The following is a 24,850-nucleotide window of genomic DNA, read 5'->3' on the forward strand; positions in this document are numbered from 1 at the left end:
TAATTACTTTTGTTTTGCTCTCCTCTCGTTAATATTATATATATATATATATATTTATAAAATTGTTTTAAATAATTTCCTAATAAAAACGAAATGCAAAATTTAGTTTACATTATTTAGAGCCAGTGTAAATTTGAAATAAAGACAAACAAATTAACGGTTTGTGCGTTTTTCTTTTTGTTATTAATTTAAAAAGAAATAAAGTTACTACTTTACAGAAATTCAATGAATCTAATTGATTATTTGCATTCACCATAAACGCGTGTATACGTTTCTTTTTTTTTTGTAAATTTTAACTAAATTAATTACAAAATCGAGTAGTTTGCGTTATTGCGCGACCTCGTCGAATCCGGAAAAGCTGCATTACGTAAGAATAATTGATCGTTCTTCATTTTTTATTATTATTGTTGCTGTTGTTGTTATGACAGTTTTCCTTTTTTTTTTTGTTTTGTTTAATTAATTTTCTGCGCCTTCTTCATAATTATCTTTTGTTTTTGTTTTTTTTACACATACACTCTCGAACAACTGGCATTTTGTGGACACCAAATATATATATATATTTTTTTATTATTATTACATGTATTTAATCATCTCTCGTATATATATATATATCTTTCAAATTCTCATCATATTTTTATTATTTTCATCATCTCTTTATTACTTAGTATTTCATCAATATTAACAGAGGTCTTGCGTTGCGCACGGTCGGCTGGGCTGGGCTTACTTAGTTATTTCTTCTTTTCTTTCAGTTTCATTAGTACTTTGTTTTTTTTTCCTCATTTTTTTTTGTTTTTGTTTTTTTTCATCGTCTCCTTGCATCATTATCATTATATAATAATAATAATAATATAGTCCGAAAGAAACAAACAAACGTGCATCCGAATAAGGCAATTGATGGCTCACGTACAACCTCTTCTATATTAATATATATACTTTCTTATTACATGTGTGTGAATGTGTTTGTATCATATTTTTTTTGTATGTGTTTATGTGTGTGTCCGAAAAACAATCTAAAACAAAAAAGGGTAAATTAACAAAAGAAAAACTCAAGTTTCTCTCTAAATTTATATAATAGAAAAAAAACGTAAATTCCGAAGAAAATACGAATAAATGAAAAAATTGATCTGCGTATCCAGTTTATTATTAGTTTGTTTTTTGTTTTTATTTTTTTTTTGTATGAAAATATGTTTATCTACATTGATGATTATGAAAATATGTTATCATTATTATTACTTTATATGTATGTATTTTTTTTTGTTTGTTTTTAAATATTCCTTAAGGTTTCTTATTTTCGCGATTTTCTTATTAAATAGTTTTAATTAAATTACGAGAAAAGTATTAATTAATAATTGTTGTTATTAATTAATCTTTGTTTGTTTTTCTTTTGTTGTTGTTGTTGTTGTTAGGATGGTGGCAAAATATATGCAAGGATTGAGTGCTTGTTCTCCTCATATATCCTGCGACCATCCCGAAACCTAGGTTCTTCTTCTGCTGCTGCTTTCGCACGTCCGTTCGTTTTGTAAAGAATTTTAAAACAATTTCCACGGGATTATAGTATATAATATATATATAGTACAAAAAAACATGATTAGACTATAGCCACACATCCAGAATAGTAAACGACACTTAATATAAACACTTCTTGTGTTCATTATATAATAATTGTTTGTTTTTAATAACTTCTTTCATCGAAGCCAGGATTAAATTTCCTCGATCTACAACCCCTATCCCCCTCCCCAAATCTTTCGCTTTTCCTTCTCCATTTTCGCGCAATTTTCATGTTTTTTTAAGGACGGCTCAGTCTGCGTGTGTTTTCTTTTGAAAATTTTCCTTTCATTCATTTTTCATCTTTTTTTTTTTTAAATAATTTATGCCGATCGAAATTGCACTTATCCAGACATGGCCCTCAGTCTGCAGAAGGCACCTCAGTAAATCAGTCCAATCCAGTCTTAAGTAAATAAAAATATATTACAAATTAAAAACAAAACAAAAAATAAAAATAAAATGAGACCTATCTACCTACCAACAGTCTAGATGCCAACTCGATTAGTGAGAAAAGTTATACTTTCAGCTTTTGTTTCTTTATATATATATATATATATAGATATCTGTGTGTGTGTGTTGTTTTTTTTTGTCCTTGCTTACAATATTGTTTGTTTTTCTTTATACATGTTTCAAACATTGGGTGTTCCTGAATATTATTTTTTATTTTTATTCTTGTTCAACGTGTTATTATTATTTCTGTAACTCTCGTAGTCATCTTCATCTTCGCCTCTCCTCATCCTACTCTTCCATATTTACTCTCTATCCTCCTTCATCGTTATTATTTTCTTTTTTTTTTTTGTTTGTTTGTTTATACAATTATGTTTCACAGCCTACAATTTCATCAAAACTCACGCGCACTGCACAATTTTACCAATTGAACATAAAGTGAAATTTGAAAAACCATTCATCATCAAGTCAAGTTCGGTGATCGGTTCTTGTTCTTGTTGTTCTTTTGTCTTTCTTTCTATCGGGGACCTTCTGATGCGGCGTTCGCGCTCCTCGGTCCGTCCTCGCTCTCCTCCTACTATGTCTTCATGTCCACGTCCCAGATCTCCTCGAGGAACGGCGGCAGCTTCTTGTTCTTCAGCTTCAGCGTCAGACACATCTCGGAATTCTGGTTTCCGAGCGTACGAAGCTCGGTAAGTACGGACAACAGTTTGGCGAAGATCGTTCCGGCTTTCGGGCGCCTCCTGTTATCGACGTACGCCCTGAGCGCCTCCAAGTAGATCTCCTGGATCTTCTCCACTTTCCAACCCTCGATCAAAGCTGGCCTCTCTGCAATCACACGAAAACATCACAATTAATTACACATATAAAAACAACATCACTAACTCAAATTGTCATGAAAATATTGAAACATTTTAATTAAACATAAATAATGAAAGATAAATTTTTTTGTTTATCTATTTACGTTTCCTTGAATTTAATACGTCTAGACGTAATTTACATATTAATTTGAAAATAAATAAGATTGTGGTATTTTTTTTTCTATAATTTATATGTTAATTATTCGATCTTTGTACTGAAATCCATTTTTATATACTTAGTTTTGTACATGTTCCACTATCTCAACTATTTGTAAATACTTCATTGATATTTTGTAACAACCTGTACACAAGATAAGAACTTCAATGAATTTTTTGTAAAATTACTATAAAGTTGGATTTAAAAACTAAATCTATGATTTGAATGAATGAAAAAGGTGTTGAAAACCCTGAATCATTATAAAGTGAGACAATAAATTTCTTCTAGATCCAATTGATTTAATTCGTTTCTTTGTATTAGAAAGGAATCGTGGAGAATAACAAAATAAAACAAATGAATGAGCAGCTTTGATGAAGTAAATGACATTTAGATTCTAGTGTTGTTGATCCTTGTTTGTTTGTTTGTTTTAGTCTGTTTCGCACGTTTTACGACGGGTTTGAAAACCGAAATTGTTGTAATTATTTTTGCAGGATTTTTTGGAGGTTGTTGGCATCGAAAGCTTTTGTGTTCTCAATGTCGTGCCGAACGCTACCTTGGTGTGTGCATGTAGTGGATTATTATATATACTTTTTTTTTGTTTGTTTGTTGGTTTGTTGTAAAACACGCTTCCTTTCTATTTCGCAAGAGCGACGAACAAAAAATAGTAATAATAATATGTTCATTTGGTTTTATTGTTCTTCCATGATTTTTAAGCTCAAGCAAAGAGAAGAAAATATGAAAAAAAAAAAGAGAAAAAACTTACCAGAGAAAATAACAATGGCTGTTAAGAGGGCGTATTCTGCATTATCGACCTTCATTGAGTACATGGTTCTGCAAAAATGCAATAAATCCTCGATGGTATCTCCCATTCCTGCTAAATTATAGCTGTCCCTGGAGTATGGCTGGTTATTTACGAATAAGATCGAATCCGATTGCACGTCATAACGTCGCGCCATCCTGAACATCATCACCTCACTCGAACACGCCTAAAAAAAACGAAGAAATAAATCGACAAGAACAATTACTTCTTCGTGAGTACTTTGCTTTTGACGCACTTTCACCATTCAGATGAATGATGAAACGGATAAGTAATCAAAAGATTGCGTAATTTTGGTCATCTTTAGATTTCACCCAGATTTCGTCTTCTACTCTTCATCATCAACGAAATTAAGTTTTTGATTGAAATTTCAATTTGGACAAACTCATCAACTCCGAAATTATAGGACATTATAGAAGAATCTAATTATTACAATTTTTTTTCTTAATGGATATTACTTAGATTTGATCTTTTCATCACCGAAATTAAGATGAAAATTTTCAATTAAAACCCGACCGAGATGGATTGGATTTCTTCTCTTTGTAATTACAAACTCATCAATCGGAAATGATATAACATTATACAAGATGAGAACTTAGTTTTTCCCAGTGTTACTATTATGTAATGTTGTTCCATTCTTGAGTTTACCTTCAGAAGAGCTATCTGATCCTCTCGCAGGAGCTTATCGAATCCGGGTAGCCGTTTCGCGAACTCGACTATAAGCTGCACCGTCAGTATCGTGATTTCTGTTATGTGCCTGAAACGGACGTCGCACTGGTCCTCACCTTCCATCGGTTGGTTCTGCACAAAGAAACAACAATTACCAACAACAATTACATAACACTAAAGTAATTGTACTTACGATAATCCGTTTCACGTCTTCTTCCGAGGGGTGCTCGTATTCGTTTTGGAAGTAAACAAGTCGATGTATAAGTTCTTCTTGTTCCGGTGAGATGGGCTTCACGCCGTTCACTAGTGGCATCTTTTCATTGTCCGATGACTAAAAAGAGAATAAAAAAGACCAAACTTGTATAGTAACAGTTTCTTCATATAATTTCACGATTACAATCTACGCGTTGATTAATCACATTCGAGTTTCAAAAACGATTGATGAATAAAGGATTAATTAAAATAGAACGATTCTAATAGTAAAGTGTTGATGATGATGATACATCAAAGTCTAATAACTACTTGAGAATCTCCACTTGAGTAGAATGAAAAAAAAAAGCAAATTTGTTACAGCATAGTAAGATGTTAAAGATACCTTTAAATTAATAGATTAAAAAGTTGATAGTTGTAATTATACATGAAAATTGATCGCAGCAATTTGATGATGTTACTTCAGCAGATGCTTGAAAAATGATTTTAGAGCAGCTCGAAAGTGATTGATTTTTTGCTAAGACTATAAGTATTAAGATTGTGAAGATGGAATGTTCTTACATTGTTAGTAGTAATAGTATTTACTTCTTGTTCCATTTTGATGATGTCGGGAAGTCCGTTGGTGGTGCTGTTGGGTTTGTCCTTCTCCTTCTGGGCCTTCTTCTCCTTGCGCTTCACGGCGCACTGGACCTCGGGGACGACGCATTCCGGCCTCATGCCAACACTGAGACACTTCTTCAGCCTGCATTCCTGGCATTTGCGCCTCATGTACATGTCTATCTCACAATTGTTTCCATATTTGCACTGATAGACGGCGTTCTTGGTGATGCTGCGCCTGAAGAAGCCCTTGCAACCTTCGCAGGTGAGGGCGTTGTAATGGTACCCGGACGCCCTGTCGCCGCATACGAGACACAGTTCCTCCTGCTGCCTCGGCGTCGGCCCTTTCTTCTTCTTCGCATCACAACTGTCCGCACTGTAACCGTTCAAACTGCTCGGCGAAAGATCCTCTCGACCTGAAAACACACAACGATAAAATACCACATCGACATCATCAACATCATCATCATCATCATAAACAACATCTAGAAGAAGAAATAGTAGAGAATCTCTTTTCTCGCTCCTCGCCATTTCAGATTTACTGTTTAAAACTTACGGCGCGCGGCTTTATATAAAATGTGAGGTAATGGCTGGAACTAGTCAAGCAAGTATTTTTACTTTTTATTTGTAAGTGCAAGCGAAAACCGCACGTACGTTGCTCCGTTTGATCGACCAACGATTTATAAATAAAATGCAACCTCTTTTCTCTCTCAGCCGCTCGCACTGTCTCCTCTCTCCGTCTTACCAAACATGCATTGCATGAACACCACGGAGCGCAGTTCTTTATTGGTAAGGTCATGAATCAGCGGGGACCCGAAAAATCTCTCTTAAATAACAAGCGCATCTTACACATCAAGAAAAATAAACGAGAATGGTTAAGATTACCAAGAAACAACAAATATTCATGTTTATAGTAGTAGAACATTCCTCATCGTCACACGCGCATCCAGACGTCGCGAATCCTTTCTCATACTAATAATTTAATAATGACTCTCCTTCTCCTTTCCTTTGTGCGATTAATAATGAACGTTAATTGTTTCAAACTTGAGCCGCATTACACAACGGCGTTTGCGTCCTTAACAGTGAATTCGTTTCAGGAGGAAAAAGAAAAAGTGCCCCATTGTTCTGCTTCTTCTCTTCCTCCTCCTCCTCCTCCACCACCACCTCAACACACTTGTCTTCTCTCTCTGTCTCGGATAGGTAACATTCTCTCTGCTGCTGCTGTTGCTCTTCGCCGCGAGACTCTCCCATTGTTCCGTTTTCTATCTCCCATTCCCATCACGCGTCAGCTCGTTACGATCTTCACTAGAGCCGAAAACTTTATTCCTCGTATATATTTATATATTTCAAGAAAAAAATAGAAAACAAATAGATCGTAGATACGACAAATTCCATCAATCGATGCTCTCTTTCGTCATCAGATCACGTATAACATCCAAAAAGACAAGAAAATGTAATACGGAGAAAACCCTAATCAAGAAATAAATACTTGCAATTTCATCAGGATTATTACACTCTTTAATCTTTCCACATTCAGCGATTTAATTAAATTAATTACGTCCCTTAACCAGAGAAACGTGTATTCTTAAAATATATATATATTGCTTTGAAACAAGTCTTTCAAGTCCACAACAGCTCATTATTAAAACTTGAAAATAGAGCAAACTCTCATACGTAGTGAGAATATAAATTCTACTTCAACCTTTTAATCATTTCAAAACTTTATTTGGGAAATATTCAAATATGTAAGACAAGTATTTTATGACTGCAGCAACTCATAATTATACTTCAAAAATAGAGGAAATAAAAAAAAACTTGAATATACATTTAATTTCTCTGTATTTGGGTCAACTTGTATGAAATGTTAATTTTATACTTTAAAGGAACTTTTAGAATGAATGTTTTTTGTACTTTCCAAGAATTGACTTCACACTTCAGCTACGGTCTTAAGGTCTAATTAAATTAACTACACTTCTTTGGAAACCGAATCCCAGGTTGAATCACACGACGCATGATGATTCATGGTACCTCTCTTCACCTCCTCCATGAATCATAGATGAACTTCACCAAGAGGAAACTGAACGAACTGTCTTTAAGTTACACCAACTCAAGATAAACTTGATTAAGTCCTTAAATTATAGTTTTTTTTTCTTGTATTATTATGTTATGAAAGAAGTTAATTATGAAACTCATTCATGAATCATTGCAGTTTCTTTTTTTTTGGACACCCACTATAGATTAAGATTACTTATTTAATCTTCGTTTTGATTGATATCAAATTGAACATAAATAATCAAAAATATGATTCAATGAAAACTTTATAATTATAATAGAAAATATAATTGATGTGTGAATAGGTTTTGGTTCGATGCATATGGTTAATAATAAATGCACTTATGAAAATACTACTACTACTTGTAATTAAGTTTCCTGTATATTGCAGATTTTAATTTTACTAAAACCTTATTAGTAAATTTCTTTTAATGAGTTTTAGCATTTAAGTGTCTTCTTCCATACTAGGAAAGTTGCGTAATTATAAATTGTTTTTTTTTAACGCGAATTCGTGAGACGTTGTTGTTGTTATTATTATCTTTGCATTTTGTCTGAAATATCAGATTCTTCCTCTTCCCTTCGGATTATCAACGTAGAAACCGAAAGTCTTAAGTTACAATGAGAAGAGGAAAAAAAGAGTAAATATGTACGTATAGTTGAGATGATATTCGTGGCGCGTTTCTTGCTCTTCCATCTTGCTTGCACGCATTCTTCTTAACGTACAATTTTTTTATGCTGAACACGCCAGATGCTTATACACAGCATACATATGTGTGTTTGTGTGTGTGTGTGTATATATACAAGTATAATTTGCAGATTTAGAATAGAATGCACCTGATATACCTGCGCAGAGGTTAAATCAATGTCATGGTCATGGTCAACTACATCAACATCTGCAATATGCAGTTGCTAATAACCGCAGACCTCGCCCAACATAGACCACAAATTATGTCTTAGCCCGGCGATAACAGATTTACACAGCTGAAGCGAGAGAGAGAAAGAAAAAAAAGTAGTAATTGCTGAGATCCTTTAGTGCATTGGTTTTGCTTCTTTTTTTTTTACAATTGGTTTGTATTTTGTTTTAGTGGGCCAAAGAAGATTAGCATGTGGGTTGCGTCCCAAATCAGCGTCAATTAATAATTCGACGATCGGAGAGAATCTGCGGCAATTTGCATTCCAAAGCGAAACGAAAGAGAGACGAAGTGAAATAAGAACTGAGAGAGAGAGAGTGGCGCTGGTTGGATGAAGCACGAGCGAAGAAGAACGAGTTTGCATACATTAAAACGAGATTGTCACGAAGCAACATTTAATTACTCCACGTCTGTGCTCTCTGCAACGTGAAGGAGAGAGAGAAAGAATGGTAATGGCAATAGGAAGAAGGATGATTGTGCTCTCGTTCTTCTGCTGCTGCTTCTATTCCTTCTTCTCAGCTGGATCGTTCGATCTTCGTTCTTCATTGTTCGGTGCTTCGGAAATGATAGGAAAGAGAGGTCTTCTATGTTGTAGCAACAGCAGGAACGATTGCATCTGCGTATGCATTTATAATTCAGGATGGGGATTCAGGAAATATGGTAGGCAGCAGGCGGCAGCAGCAGCAGGTTGAAGGCCACGGCTAAACAATTACACCGTAGATATTAATCACTGCACGGTTACGTGCACCGAGGCGTCGCGGTTACGTAACGCCGCCGTCACCGCCTCCGCCTCTTTCCACCGCTGGCCGCGACCTCCGCCACTCTCCCTCTCTCTCTTTTCCATACATACACTTGTATTTTACTACAAGTGATCCCATTTAGTCAACACAATATATGCACTTCACCCATTTCGCACTTGACGCCCTTCCGACTCCACTCTTCTCACATCAAAAGTTTCAAACAAATCTTTCAGCAAATCCAACTTTCCATCTATACAATTTGACTCGAAAGTTTAACAAGTACAATAATTGTACAAGTGTTGTACAATACAACACTTCAAATAATATCGTATACGTAAAATATGGGGTCTATATCGAAATCCCGACATTGAATATCCCGACAGTCTTTCATTATTTGATATATGTAATTATTGATGTTAAACTAATAAAAAAAAGTGTAAAATCTGTTTTTTAACTACGCTAAATTAAAACTAACTAGTTAATTAATCCTTAGACTTATCGAGATTTGTAAAAAAAAAATAATATGGATTGCCAAAATCGTGATACTGCCGGGATTATAACAGTGTCGGGATTACGGTTGTCGAGATTTTGATACTGCCGGGATTATAACAGCGTCGGGATTACGGTTGTCGGGAATTCGATTTTTGGTATTTTAATTGTCGGAATTTTCATCAAAGCCGGTAAAATATATAAAGTTTCTGATTAATTCAGTAAAATTTACGTAATTTCGATACCATTAAATATTGAATTAGGGGAGATTTTTAGTAATCCAAAGTGTATTTGCTTTTTTTTTTTAATCAAATTAGTGGACTAAATCTCTAAATTCAACATCGTTTAGTGGAAGGTCAATAAAATAATTCCATGATCTGGATATCCAAAGATTCTCAGAATCAATCAATAATCGTTCCGTTGACCTCTTATTCAATTTCAACGTATATTCTACTATAATAATAATAATCTTGAAACACTATGCGTTTACTTGCTGCATTAGATAATAATTTTATTGTTTCCTCGATGTTAAATATTAATATGTGAAGGTAAAAGGCAATTTTCTCGGCAAAAATAATGCGGATTTCATCATCTTCATCATCGTTTCAACCCGTTCCGATGAGCGTGAAAGACGAAGAGATGAAATTGGGCGCGGTTTTAACTGTTCTTAATAATACCCGCATTGTATTTAATATGTAATAAATACGTGATGTATTCACTTACAACGAGATCAGCAAACATAAGATTAATCACAACATGGAACGACTCAAAAGCAATCAGTTTTTTTTTTCTAGTTTTCGTCCTAGATTCTTTAATCCTAATTAAAATTCGCTACAAAAAAAAAAACGGATTAAATTAACCGTTTACTTTTTCGCATTGTTTAGCCCCAAACAAAAAAAAAATCGAACAAAGAAAATTTGAAAGAAACAAAGAATTTATAATGTAATTGTTGCTATTCGTTTGTTTTGAAAAGAGATTTCGTAATCGTATAATTAACCCGAATTTAAAGCGCAACAGCGAAGATCAAGGTAGGTTATTTAAAATTCAATTTTGAAATGAATGGTTGCTATGGATTTGTTGATGTGATGATTTGTGACATTTACGAATTGCAATTCGCGGGATTACGGTTTTGTGCTTGGAAAGTTTAACAAATTAGCGGGAACAAGAGGGAAGTTAATTGCTTAAGCAAAGTTGGTTTATAGCTGGATTCGCCACTTGCAATTAAACAAGTCCGGTAATTCGTAAGGTATGTTCTTGCTTTAACTATTACTTCGATCACATCCTATAGCTCAAAGAACTATTGCTTGTTTCAACTATATTTCTTATACTTTGACAGTTCGAACCTATAACCTTATAAAAAGTAAAATATTAGGTGTAACGTAAAAAAAACAATATGTTGAGTAGAAGTTTATATGATTTACGAGGATCCCATTGGGTATAAATACGCATATTTTTTTGTGTGTAAGCAGCAAAACAGAATTGGAATTGAATAGGAAAAAATATCCTTCAATTGTTTGCGTCCTGGCAACGAGGACGAGGGGTATCCACGGAAACCATATTAAATTCCTCCGATTTGGCGCGGATCCTTTTAGGAGAGTCCTAATTAAGAATGTGTGTGTGTGTGTGTCGTCCCACGTGCCGCAAATTTCGGATTGATCCCACGGGCGTCTTCATTAAACTCTCATTCATCGAAGCCAACTTGCTCACCCTTCTCTTTTTCCCTTTCTCCCTCGATATTCCTTGCAAAAGTTAAATCGCTTTTGTGCGAATGGTTTGTTTACCTTGGATATTTCGTTTTTAGAGTCATCGACATCGCGCGAAATTCGGAAGGTCGACAATCTAGGAATGCAACAGCGTCGCGTTCTGTATTGGACTTCTCCAAGGTTGCAGATTTGGTCTCGAAACGAAACAATGCAAATCGAATGAATTGTCGTCACGCATCAATTACTCGTTCACATCCATCTCTTTCTTTCTCTTGTATTAAATGAAAAGTTTTCATGGCCATAGGTTTTTTGGTTGGATTTGCTTTTGGATTGGACGATGCTAGGAGGCAGTAAATGAGTTAATTTTTCTTCGTTTTGGTTGGAAGGAAGGTTGTTTCAAGATGAGGTTTTGAATGTGTGTGTGTGTGTATCTGGTGGAACAACGTACAATATAAAATGAGAAATGTTGTTTTCCCATAGTGGAGTTGCGTTGCGGCATGCAAGAAGTGACTTAAGTCACCATGGAGGGACGAGGAGGAGAGCGACTGAGGCAGGAGAGTATTAAGAGTCAAGGCCGGCAATCGCTCCCGGCATCGACGTTGTAGACTTGTTACACTCGTCTACAAAACAACTTGGAAGTACTACTCCATATACACAGTACTCTGTTTACTCAATACGCCCAATGCAAATCAACGCTTGGAAAACCGCTCCATCTACCTCACACACTCACTCAACCCCATTAATAAGCAAATTCACCTAATGCAGTTAATTAACTTTCATCGCCCGACTTTTAATTAACCCATTTCCCTTCTAAGCTCAACAAAAAACACACCTGCGTCCTTGGATCCACAAAAAAATATTGCAACATTAATCCAGTTTTTCCTTCTCTTCTTCAAGAAGCATCGTTTTAATGCTGCAAGGTCATGGTGGTGTTTATCATTAATTATACAAGCCGAGCGCTCTGCAGTAAATCTGGAGGTCTATTTCGAGTCCACCCAAAAAAAAAAATGCAAAGCTGTAGCAGATGCCGTGTGCACCTGCAAATTCCAAAATTTCACATGTGCGAAAATACTCATCACACTTTCCATACGAAACTATTTATTTACTCAATTTTTCTCTTTTAATATTCATTCCAATTTTTTGGTTGTGCATCAATTTAAATTCATCGGAAACGAGGTCAACGAATTCAGGTTTTAATACTAAAGATTGTTATGATAGTGGCAATAGATTTAGTATTCATAAATATAAAGAAGTTTTGTTAAAACGTCGTTATGAATTATGTATCGTCTAGAAAGTAATTAAATTTAGTGCATGTGCTAATTTATTGCAAAGATTAATGCTTTACGATATTTGTTAAGGATCTGCATGCAAGTGAATAACTTATGCTAAAAGAAAACTTGGTTTTAGCTGTTGTATTGCGGCGATTAACAGGAAGTAGTAGAACTATTTACACGTAGCCAGAATAAATAGCTTCTATGCATACAGCGATGACTGTAGGAATCCTTTGGTTAACAGCACAAACGATCGGCGAACAAATCTTTGATTAATGACGACGCGTGTCCTTGCCAAGGACTTCGGTTTCGTGAATTTGGGTTAAATCACGAGACTTCGATTTCTGGTTTACTACTTTGAGCTAGTTAGAATAACCCATGAGTACTGGTAGTAGTAAGCAGCAGCAGTTCAATTGGTTTTGAACGTTGCGTGTCCCACTTTTCGAATCCGTGTCACTTTCTCAGTCAAGACCGTCGTCGTCGTCGTCATAGTTGTATATGTCGTTGCACAATCTCGATTGTGGACTTTCTCAAAGAAAAGCGAATTAATTTACACACATTCACATACACATACCGTACGCATCGCAGAATAAAGTGGACGAAGGATTTGTAGGATATGAGGATGGATACGCACACACGCATTTCGCACGTGCTGGGAATTTGGTAGTGTGTGCCGATGATGCGACTAACTGTTGTTTTGTTATTACCTTTGTCCGTTAAACACTGCCGGATGTTCATGCAAATATTTGCGCAAATTAAATAGAAGACTTCTTCAGCGGTGTTTTTTTTTATACGTTGTTGTTTTATTCTTGTTAATAGTACCGATCAAAGATATTTTTTTCCCTCTTCCTAAGCAAAGTACGACGCAAACGTGCATGCATCAAGGACGAGGCGTAGTTCAATATATCCTTTTTTTCTCGTATTTAACCTTTGACGACTCTTGTGTTTATGTTCTGTATATCAAAACAAATATTCCTCTTTCTCCATCATCTACATAAAAATAAAATTTATGGTGTTTAGTCTAAGCTATGTATTCAATCAATAGGTGAAAGCAAAAGTTAATAAGATTCTTACTTATTTTCTTAAAAAAATATTAAGATCATCAAGTTTCTTATCAAATTGATAATATTGAAGACTCCATTAACTTTTGCTCTTTCCTCAAATGATACTTATAAATTTGACACACCAATAACCGTGGGCCCCCGAAAATTAATCGAATGAAATTACACAATAGACGTGGATAATATAAATATGAAACGAAGCAAGAAGGAAAGAATGAAAAACCATGAGAGAAAGAGAATGGTTTGGAACAAATCTGAACGTGAGCTCTATGTGTGTGTGGATAGATGATGGTTATATGCTATGGTTTTAGCGCCATCTTGAAAATGCCACCTGTTAGTTGCATAACAATGTTTAACCTTGGTTTTGCGTTTTCATTACCATTTCAATGCGGCAGATGGCCTGCACGCATTTAATGCACTTGCATAGTTTTGTTAAAAGTACACTTTGTTGTTGTTAACTAGGAACCTTTGTGTGTCCATCTTACCTTCTCTCAGATGGTTGTTGTGGTTTGATTCCAAGCGAAAGGCAAAATTTATTCCGACGTGCTTTCAAATTGCATAAACTTATTATTAGGTAAACAACAATAATTGCATCGATCCAACTATGCTAATTACAGGTACAAAGGCGTAGACTGCGTGGCTGAACGAACGACCGCACGTTTCTACAACATTTGCTTATAACTTAGAAAATTTGGTAATACAAAAATTAAATCTCAATTTGCGAAGTGCTCATTTCCATTAGGTCCTTGGAAGTTTTACAATTAAGATCGAACGCCCAACTTTGCTTTAATCCGATTATTTCGGCATTCACCTTGTTTTTTTTTTGTATATTAAATTTTAATATATATTCCATTTCTTTTCATATTCACATTATCATAATCCAAAAAACACATTCGAAAGTGGGCGAAGTTTATACAAAGTGTCGAAGAGACTTTGCAATCAAATTGGGTTAATTAACTTTTACTCTTTAATTCATGCTCGTTGTTGTTGTTGTTTTTTTTCTTCTTGTAAATTTGACACCCCAATTACCGTGGGCCTCCGAAAATTAATCGAATGAAATCACCTTGCTCGAAATTGTAATTATTTAGTAATGTTAACGCGCTTTATAATTTGGTTTTAATATATATATATACTTTTTGTTTTTGCTGTTGTTTTGAAGCGTAGAAAACGTGATTGATGGTTTCGTTTTACCGATGATGAAGGAGGAAAAAATGTATAGAGTTTACAGCGTAATTACCTTTCCTGTTGATTTCGACATCTTGAATCAATTGCGTAATATATTCGGACAGACAGCATTTTCGTGCTTTTTTCCTAAATTTACTGTGGTGTAAAATTGCGATATTTTCGTGGATTGTTGTTTGTTTTCTTTACAAACGTATTTTTCTCATCTATTTATATGCTTACAAAACTCGTAAAGTATATTTATTTTGTATACAGTTTTTTTTTCTCTTAGTTTAGTATAGATATAAATATGAGGAGTTTAATTCTTGCTTTATCAAACACTTAAATATTTTTGTTTGTACTTTTTTATTTAGTTGTTTGTCAACACTTTATGAAATTTTAGTAAAATTCTTAAAGTGGTCAAAATATAATTTGAAACTTTGAAATACATTTATGAAACATAAACACAATATTTTTCCATGTTTGTTTTTTTTTTCTTTCAGTAAATGATATTATGATTGTATGGGTATTTAATCGGTGAAAGTATTTCAAGGTTTCAGCAGAGTCGTGTGTGCAACGTAACATGGAAGTATAATAGACAGGTGTAAAAAATAATAATACAAAAAAAAAGAAGTATTCATGAACAGAACTACGCGAGATTTGTTTGTAATGATATGTAGTTAAAGGGAAATAATTGCAACATGTACATGAGAGATTTGGAAAAATAAAAAAAAACATCATTACATTTGTAATAATCTTATATAAAAATGAATTTGGGTTGAAACTTTTTTTTTTAAATAACCATAATTACTTTGGTTTCTTGCATTGCAAATGACATCCAACTGTAAAAAATCGTTAAGGAATGGTTGAATCATGAAAATTCCACAAGTTGGAAATCCCCAAAGAGGTGGTACAACTTGTGGACATCGAATGTAGGTCTTCTTTCAGCGCTTCACTCTCGTAGCCTTCACAGGTTTATCTTATCTGGTGCTGCCATAGATAACTCTAAGAGAGCCACAATGATGATTTATATTATTGTAGATAACTCAGCAAAATGCAACGGAACAGAAAGAAATAACGAAGAGAATTTATTACAATAAATAAATAAATTCAATTTCTTAACGAAAATATTGCGAATCAACAATTAATTTAATTTAATAAGTTCTTTTTTGTGAAATGAATTGAATTTTTTTTGGAATGAGTAAGAGAAAAAAGAACTTGGCAAACAGCAAAGAAAGGTAGAGGGAGGAGAGTGCATTTAACTTAATTATTGTTTGTGCCACTCCATTAAATTGCCATCTTAATTAGTTTGCTTTTACAAAGGTAGAACGAACAATTCTCCAGACATGAATCATTTCATTTCAATTCATTCGTTAAGCAGAACGAGAGTGGATGGACATAAAACGAAAGAGACACCAAAATAAAAAAAAAACTCCTTTTCATACTTGTTTTTTATTGTATTTTTATTGTAGGTACAAGAATAATACGGAAAGGTTTATCTTCAAACGAAGAAGATACTTTTATGCTTAATGAGACAACTTAACTTTGTTTTTCTTCTCTTGAAAGTCTTAATCAAAAGAAATTAATTAATTGGTCTTATTATGTCGATGACTTCTTTGAAGGTTCCTCTTTGAAAATTGTTCATTTTTTTATAAAAATTCAGTTATAAACTAAGAAAGTTTAATCATTAACAAATTAGAAAAAGTTTATATTTTATTCTTTACACTTTTCTTTATGATGAAAGATGATTGAAAGTGACTTATTTTTAAATAAACAGTTTTTTTTCTCAGTCTAAATTTGTTGTCCAAGTGCGTGAACAAAATGTAGCTGCGATTAATTACAGGAAATAAAGCCTACTCCACTGAATTCTGATTGTGCATGTACGCTCACAGATTGTTTTTTTGTTTGTTTGTTGTCAACAGTTCAACTTTATTTATATTTACAACATCAACAAAAAAAAAATAAACGACAACACATTCACATGTAGTTATCCACGTTTTAATGGTCTCTCCCTGTTATCAGGTGACTAAATTTTTATGTTTTTCCTTTGTGCCCAGACGATAATAACAATAACGCACTCGTAAAAAAGGAAAACGTATGGAAAATACCCATCTTAATAAATTTTCTGGAAAAAAACGATTTTCTTTGTTCAATATTATTCGATGTGTATAGGTGATGATGATCAAATTGTTGTTTCTTTCGATCGAGTTTAATTCACATCCACGTATTGTTGTTGGGTGATAGCTTGTGATAAGAGAGGCCTTTCTCCTCGTATTTATCAATACAAACAGTATAAAATTCATTTCGAAACTTGATAAGGCCTGGGATTTTGTATGCGCTTGGGGACGGAACGCATCAACGAACGTACGTACATTCATACATACATACACAGAATATTGTTGTGAGTGCGGTGAATACAAGCCTATCTCTTTTTTAGGTTTCCGAGAAGAATATGTGCATGTACATAACAAAATGTTGTACATGTACACGCACATACTGATATACACAGTAAAAAAAAAAAAGAACAGACACATACACCTTTGGATATATATATTTTTCCTGTTGTTTACTCACGTCTAGACGTACAGAAAACTCGACCGAGTCACTAAATAAAGAAATGTTTTTATTTAGCGCACAAATCGTAATTCATTTATAACACTCTCAATATGCATTGGAATAAAGAAATTGAAAAAATGATCTGTGGAAATTAGTTATGAAATTTATTTTTATTCGACCTTGGTTCGGAAAATGCTCGAAAACAATGCTAAAATGTAATTATCGTTGAACTTTCCAGTATATTTTTTTTTATTAATATTTCGTTTTTTAAGTAAATAAACGTTCGTGTTAAACGAGCCATAAAACGCAATTTCGATTTTCGACTTAATCACCTTGAAACTCGAATTATACAGAATTGTTAAATTCTTTCTAAAAATACAGGTGTATTATCTTTGGTTGAAAACATTAAACGATGTTTGCTTTTAAATTAGTAATTTTTTAAATTTTATTGCTTGTGTTAACTTTTAACCTACTCCAATTTTCTAAGAAATGATACCACATCAATATTTTCCTCTACTCACGCTTATAAAGAGGGCAAATACAAATAGTTATGAATCTAATAAAAAAAAATAAGTTTTTTCTTGTTTTAATACAATCATTTATGCACTTTGTCTGGCAGTAATACATGTGGTGTATAAAATACACCGCGCGAGTAGTTCATTGAAAATTCAGTTCGCGAGTAGGTAAAAGTATTAGTTTTGAATGATTTCAATATGCGAAATTTAATAATTCTAAAGATGAGTCATTGTTATGTTAAAAGTTCATTGAATACTAAAATATTATAATGTGCAGAAATTGAATTAATTAATTTGCGAGATTTTTTTTATTTTGGTTCTATAAATCAATTAAAATAATTAATAATTAATGAAATATCAATAATTTAGATTTTTCATTCAAATTTATGAATTATTAGAATGAAGCAAAAAATTGACTAATAATTGTTATAAATAATTGACATAAAATTTGTTTAAAACAAAATAAATTTTTCATTTTTTTAAATGTTGTTTTTTATGAATGATGTTAAAAGTTTAGTTATAATTTAATGTACAGAAATTCAATTAATAAATTGCGAAAAATTAATTTATTTTTTTCATAAATCAGTAAAAAAAATTAAATTAAATTTAAAAAAATCAACAATTTATATGTTTTGTTTAAAAAATATTAATTAATAGAATTAACCAATAAATTAACTAAAAATTTAGTAGTATATTCAAATGTTATATAAATAATTGACATAAAATTTGTTTTCAAAACGAATTGATTTTTTTTTAAATCTTGTTTTTTGTGAATGATGTTAAAAGTTTAGTTATAATTTAATGTATAGAAATTCAATTAATAAATTGCGAAAAATTTATTTATTTTTTTCATAAATCAGTAAAAAAAATTAAATTAAATATAAAAAAAAAATCAATTATTTAATTTTTTTGTTTAAAAATATTAATTAATAAAATTAACTAAAAATTTAGTAGTATAATCAAATGTTATATAAATAATTGACATAAAATTTGATTTCAAAACGAATAAATCTTTGATTTTTATTAAATGTTTAATTTGAAAGATGTCATTCAATTTTTTTTCATAAACCAGTAAAAATAATTAAATTAAATTTAAAAAAAAATCAATAATTTATATTTTTGTTTAAAAATATGAATTTAATGTCAATTAAAATTTGATTTCAAAACCAATAAATTTTTGATGTTTTATTTGAAAGATTTTTCTCTTAAGTAAAACTATAAAAAAGCTTAGGTAATTCATATTAAATGTAAGTTCACTTTGTACCTAAATATTATAAATTTAGTGTGCAGAAATTCAATTCAATTTAAAAAATAAATAAATTATATTTTTCATTATAATTTTGAATTAATAGAATGAACCAATAAATTAAGTAAAAATTTAGTTATATAACTGTTATAAATAATTTACATTTTTTTTTTAAATACAAATCAATTTTTCAAATTAAATATTTGATATTTTTTTAAATGTTTAATTTTAAAGATTTATATGTATAATTTGAATGAACTATAAAAGTTAGTTAATTTAAATAAAATATTAGAAGAGAATAAATTTAACTTTCAATCAAGAAAAAAATAATAAACGTTTTCAGTTTGTGCGAGGATTGATACGCGTCTGTTAACTGACGGAACTGCAGGATAAATTTGATGATATATTACGCACCCGTACTGCCCACGAAACCCACCAGAGTTTCAACCATGTATATTTACACATCACTGACATACTTATGAGGTTAAGCCTAGTACCCAAGATATATAAAAAAAAAACACAATACAGAGTGAGTAGTAAATCTCTTATTTTCGGGTCCCGTTTCTGGAATGAATATTCAACGGAAAGAATTAGTTGAAAAAGAGAAAAAAGCTTAAAAATAAATTTTTGTCGCCAAATGCAGCGTATGATAATTAATGTTGTAAAAAGGATTTCTTTGGTGGTCTGGCCAACATTAATCTCTCGTCACGACTGTGTCTGTACGGTATTTTTGTTCTGTTGTAAAACAACGCCAACGCTTCTTATTTTTTTCTTCTCTTCATACATATATAAATATATATATATATATTTAAGTCTATATGCATATATTATGTTCCATTTCTTGGAATAACAAAAAAAACGCATGCTTAATTTATTTGATTTAAAACAAAAATATTAACGTAATTAAATATGCGAATTATTCATGTAAATATTAAATTTTAATTATAGTTTGATTGATCTTTTTTTATGTATATGTAAACAATAGCGTTGAGAAATGCACACGTTTTGGAAATTAATACATGGACAATAAAGATTTTATTGTGTTTGTTGTTGGTTTTTAATAGATTTGATGTAATGATTGTTTTTATATATAAATAATTCAATTTGGATTTCGAACAAATTCTATTTTTTTTTCCATTACGACCACAAACATGTAAAAGCACTTAAATGTGATCAAATTGTATTATAATTGTATATACAGTGGAACCTCGCTTAACGAACAAAATGAAATTTTAAGAAAAATGACTCGCTTATCGAGCGACGTTTCGCACAACGAGTGACGATGAGAAGAGAAGTCCCGGATTTCGCGCTTGCTACATCATTTTTAACACTTGCGTACACATATTATGTGTATTTTTGAATATGTTTCACTATACGAGTAAAAATCTGGAAATTTTGGAACAGTTCCGTTTTTTTGCTATTCTGTTCTATTTTGTCCTGTTCTCTTGTATGACGTTCTGTTTTATCATGTCATTTGTACTGGTGAGTTCTGTTTGGTCATGGCACCATTAATTTCGTATACAATTCTCTGTATAAAACGTCGTTCAAGGGTCACACTGTATACCACTTATTCGACGAATTTCATTATTGCGACATGTGCACATAAAAAAAAAGTTATATATGCAGATCAAGGCATTTATTCTCTTTTTAAACATGACCTCCTTATATCAAACGCATGGATAATACTGCCACAAAGTATTTCATCAATTTGTTATTAATTTATTCGATTCGTTAATTGGATTCTTATTAATTAAATCTTAATCTTTATACTTGAAACTTATTAAATATTGATAATTTAATAGTAAATTTCCAACAAAATTTACGTAAATCATCAGGAAAAATACGAACTCATAGACGAACAAAATTCTAAAAGTTCTAACTTATTACAAGTGATAAAAATTGAACTGTCCAAAGAAAATTTGTTAATTTCTTTAATAAAATATAAATTTTTTGGAAGATCTGTACTATCTGTTTTGTTCCATTTGTTTCTTTTGTCGATTTTTTATTAAATAATTGTGATGTCTACATCGAAAAGTATTTGTAAGTAAGTATTTTGTTTATTTTAATCTATTTTTTTCAATTTTATGCTGTCAGTAATACGGAATTTAACATATATACAAGTAAAAAGTGATAGGAAAATTCCCCAGACTTGCGAACATATTCGACTTACGAACAACCTCTTTGGAACAGAACTATTTCGTAAGACGTTAGGATACCTGTATTGCATTTTTTGTAATTTCCTTTTACTTTTTAATTTACATTTAATACAAAGTATCTTCTTTTTATTGAGCTAAGACAAAATGTAATGAAAGTAAGCAACGTTTCGTTTCGTTATATTGACATATAAATTTCGAGCAGATGAAAAGTGGGGATTTGCTTTTCTCGTGTCGATGTTACTGTTAAAACTCTTCTTTTTTTTTGTTTGTTGCTACGATTTACACAATTCATTAGGATCGGCTCTGCGTGTAAAAGTTTTCACTGTTTCGACTCCATTGTTACGAGTGTTTACATTTAAAATTATATATAAGTAATTATCGAGTCTGTGGAAAATCACGTTACAAATCCACACTGATTGAAATTAATTATACATAATGTGCACTGTATTCATCTCTAAAAAAAAGTTATGAAATTAAGACAATTTACAAAGTTATTTATTAATGTATTTTTTGTTTCAATGAATAAAATTACTATTCCTTTGATGAAGAAAAAACAAATCTAAATGAAATATTTTCTTTGAAATTCACTTTTACTGTCTTTTTCTTATTTCTCTTTTTAAGAAATTCCTCCTCGCTTTTTGTTCTTTTTCTTTCTTTGCTGGCGATGTAAAAGGAATAGCTATTAAGAAAGTAAGATTTTATTGGTTTCTCTTAGCAAGTAAACGGATTTTGTAATCTAATAAAATATCTTATTTAATGTCGTCATCAATTTGATACAAGTAAAATGAAATTACTTTTCAGAAATTACACCTTTCTTTTCATTTCACAAAAATAATACAAATTATACTTCTATTATAATTAGTTAATTTAATTTTATTACTTAATTCAATTAGTTTAATATTTTGTACCGAACAAAAAAAATGTAATTGTTAAAATAATAATCAAACTAATTTAATTAAGAAGAAAGTAAAAAGTCTCAAGTAGTTAGAATGAACGTCACCTGTTGAGTAACTTTTAAATACTGTCTTCATTCAATCCTGGTGATCGATATAACCGCGCTTCTATAAATTAAACATGTATTGATTGAATCACCGATGAAAGTTCGACTTGTGACACTTTCTAAAGGAGTCGCACCAATTTAATTTAAGTTCCATTTGACTCATCGAATCATCTAACTTGCCAAATATCTCTCAATACAATCTGTTCAAATACAGATAAAACCAATAGTAAAGTCAAGAACTAACGTAATTACGTAACATTTATTATGCAAGGTTGAATGACTCGATATTACAACAAGCTTTTTCCTATAAAGAAATGTAAATGTTTTACATCAGATTGAATTGCAATTCGTGATATTAATTTTTTTTTTTAGTACAGCTTTTGCAATGTTTAATCTTCATATATTTTTATATATTATTTCGTGCTGTTAATATTTTTCTCGTGTAACTTTTAAGCTACATTTCTTTTTTATATAATATTTTTGAATATTTCCCATAATTCATCAATTTGTACTAATTTTATTCTCTCTTTGTTATTGAAAAAAACACATGAAACGAATTTGATTAAAAGTACAAAAATTTTCATATACTTTTAAACTAAATTAGTATTTTTTTAATAAAGACTCACAAAAAAATCGATTTTTAAAGAATGTAATTAAATTGGACTGGAAAGTGTTAATTAATAAAATTATACATTTATTTTTCTAATTGAAAATTCACGTTTTTAATTATTTTTTTTTAAATAATGTATAAATTCATTGATGTAAAATACTATATATTTTCCAATTAGTAAATTTCGTTCATTGATAATTTCTATATTTATTTTTGTATGTAATTTTATTGTTTATTTCGATAGTAAATTACTAATTTTCTATTTTAGAAAAGTAATGTTTGTAAGATAATTACAATATTATTTTTTGTGCTAAATTTTATATGCTGTAATAATTATTGTTGTGTATTTCGTTAGTAAGTTGAAATTTGTAACATAGTACTAGTAATAATGGTTTTTGTAGGTAGTTTTTTTTGAGGTCATAAATTGTGTAAATTACCCAAGGGTAAGAGAGAAAAAGGTAGGCGCACTAGGGAGGGTGGTTAAATAACGCGTGCGGTTGCAAGTTTCTTCCATAATGTATATAAATATACCCCCCCAAAAAAAGAAAGAAAATGAACGCATGTGGATATGTTGTATACCTGAGATAGAACTGGTGTCCGATTTAATGTGGTGGACATTGGCAATGACTGTTTGTCCTGGTACACCGAATCCGTTCTGCATTAAGGTAATACCGCGCACGTGATTCTGCGAATTCAGATCCATATCCCAGAAATCCAGATCGACGTCCCCAAGTTCCCCGGAGGCCATAGAATCGGCCGGACTCATCACCAAAGTGGCCGACGAAGAAGTCACTTCGGAGGAACTCTCGTCCGAAGGCACCCTAACCGCCTGCACACCCGACCATCTACGTTTCATCTCAAAAGCCCCCAACAAAAAAAAGTAACAGAAACAAAACAAAACCAAAAAAACAGTCTCGTCTGGTTTCAACCAGAAATATCACAAAAAAAAGAAACTGTGCAGTTTTATTGTTTTTCGGGTACGTGTCCTCACGTAGCGTTCATATCTCGAGCATTGAAATCTCCGCGGGTTGCGCGCACAAGAGCACCCACTAATGTAGTATCACTGCTTAGTTTTGTCACACACAACAACAATAATAACAATAACAACAAAAATTGCACATGGACTATTTAGTATTTCCACTCTTCGATTGGTGATTGTGTTTGGAGCAGAGCCGGATCCGAGGTGTTGTAATTGTTAATAATATTTTTGTTGGAAAACTTGCGGGGGTTGAAGGAAATAAATATTAAATTAAAAAAAAACAATAACAACAGTGAGTGAAGGCCCCCCCGGTGGATAAGAGAATCGCGCGCGCTCTTCGAACGGAGCAACAACAAACAACACGTGAAAACGATAATTGAAAGTGTCGCTCGTTCCTCGTTGCCTGTTGTTGGCCAACTGAGTTTGTTGGTGGGGCCCGACATTGGGCCGACCGTGACGTCAGGAGGCAGGTTTACGGTGAGGGACGCGGCGGGGCTGCGGCGAGGCCCCCTTTGGCACCCCTCCGGCATTCCGAAACCGTGAAGCTGCCACTGTCAGGGACATCTTACGTTCTCCTGACTTATTACACCCATCCATTTATTTAACAACAAACTATACAACAAATCCAAGAGCAACGTAACCATGGTAATAACACCGTGAAGGAGTACTTTAACCAATACTTTTGTACATGCGTACATTTATATATGCACAAGTGCAACGTATATATGAATCAAGTTTTAATAATAGCTTTGGCCAGGAGACACTTGACAACAACAAGAAATTAGTTGTGTAGTGTCTAAGTTTCTTTTCTTTTTCTTTTTTTGTAATAGCGCGCGCGGCTTCACCAATCATCAAATATCATACATTTATTTATAAAGCACACGCTGATTAGGGAACACACATAGATTACTACGATTTCCTGTTTCCAGACTTAAAAATAAAACGTAACATCATCAAATACAACCAATAAACATTTCATGTTCGTAATATTCCAGTATCAACAATATTTACACAATTATTCCATCAATTACATACATATTAACAATATCCAAACAAATATTTTAATACAAATACATGTTTATATAAATACATAAACCA

General features: G+C 32.1%; 1 protein-coding gene across 1 annotated transcript; it reads right to left on the minus strand.

The window, feature by feature from the left end:
* Nucleotides 1–1,862: 1,862 nt before the first annotated feature.
* LOC108564317 (ecdysone receptor-like) lies at nucleotides 1,863–24,343 on the minus strand. The gene is made up of 6 exons (XM_017923318.1): nucleotides 23,353–24,343; nucleotides 5,291–5,718; nucleotides 4,689–4,826; nucleotides 4,475–4,627; nucleotides 3,773–3,995; nucleotides 1,863–2,820 (listed from the first exon to the last, which is right to left on the minus strand). Exons 1-6 carry the CDS (start codon nucleotides 23,627–23,629, stop codon nucleotides 2,570–2,572), a joined length of 1,470 nt encoding a protein of 489 aa, XP_017778807.1. The 5' UTR covers nucleotides 23,630–24,343; the 3' UTR covers nucleotides 1,863–2,569.
* Nucleotides 24,344–24,850: the final 507 nt, after the last annotated feature.

This window comes from Nicrophorus vespilloides, unplaced genomic scaffold (assembly GCF_001412225.1).
Source record: "Nicrophorus vespilloides isolate i.1.1-1 unplaced genomic scaffold, Nicve_v1.0, whole genome shotgun sequence".
In the NCBI taxonomy this organism is placed as follows: domain Eukaryota; kingdom Metazoa; phylum Arthropoda; class Insecta; order Coleoptera; family Silphidae; genus Nicrophorus; species Nicrophorus vespilloides.

Coding starts and splice junctions, on each gene's coding strand:
- LOC108564317 (XM_017923318.1), bottom strand. CDS start 23,629: ATGAAACGTAGATGGTCGGGTGTGCAGGCGGTTAGGGTGCCTTCGGAC. Junction 4,827..5,290: donor TCATCAAAATGGAACAAGAA/GTAAATACTATT, acceptor TTCTCTTTTTAG/TCATCGGACAATGAAAAGAT. Junction 2,821..3,772: donor AGCCATTGTTATTTTCTCTG/GTAAGTTTTTTC, acceptor GTGTGATTGCAG/AGAGGCCAGCTTTGATCGAG.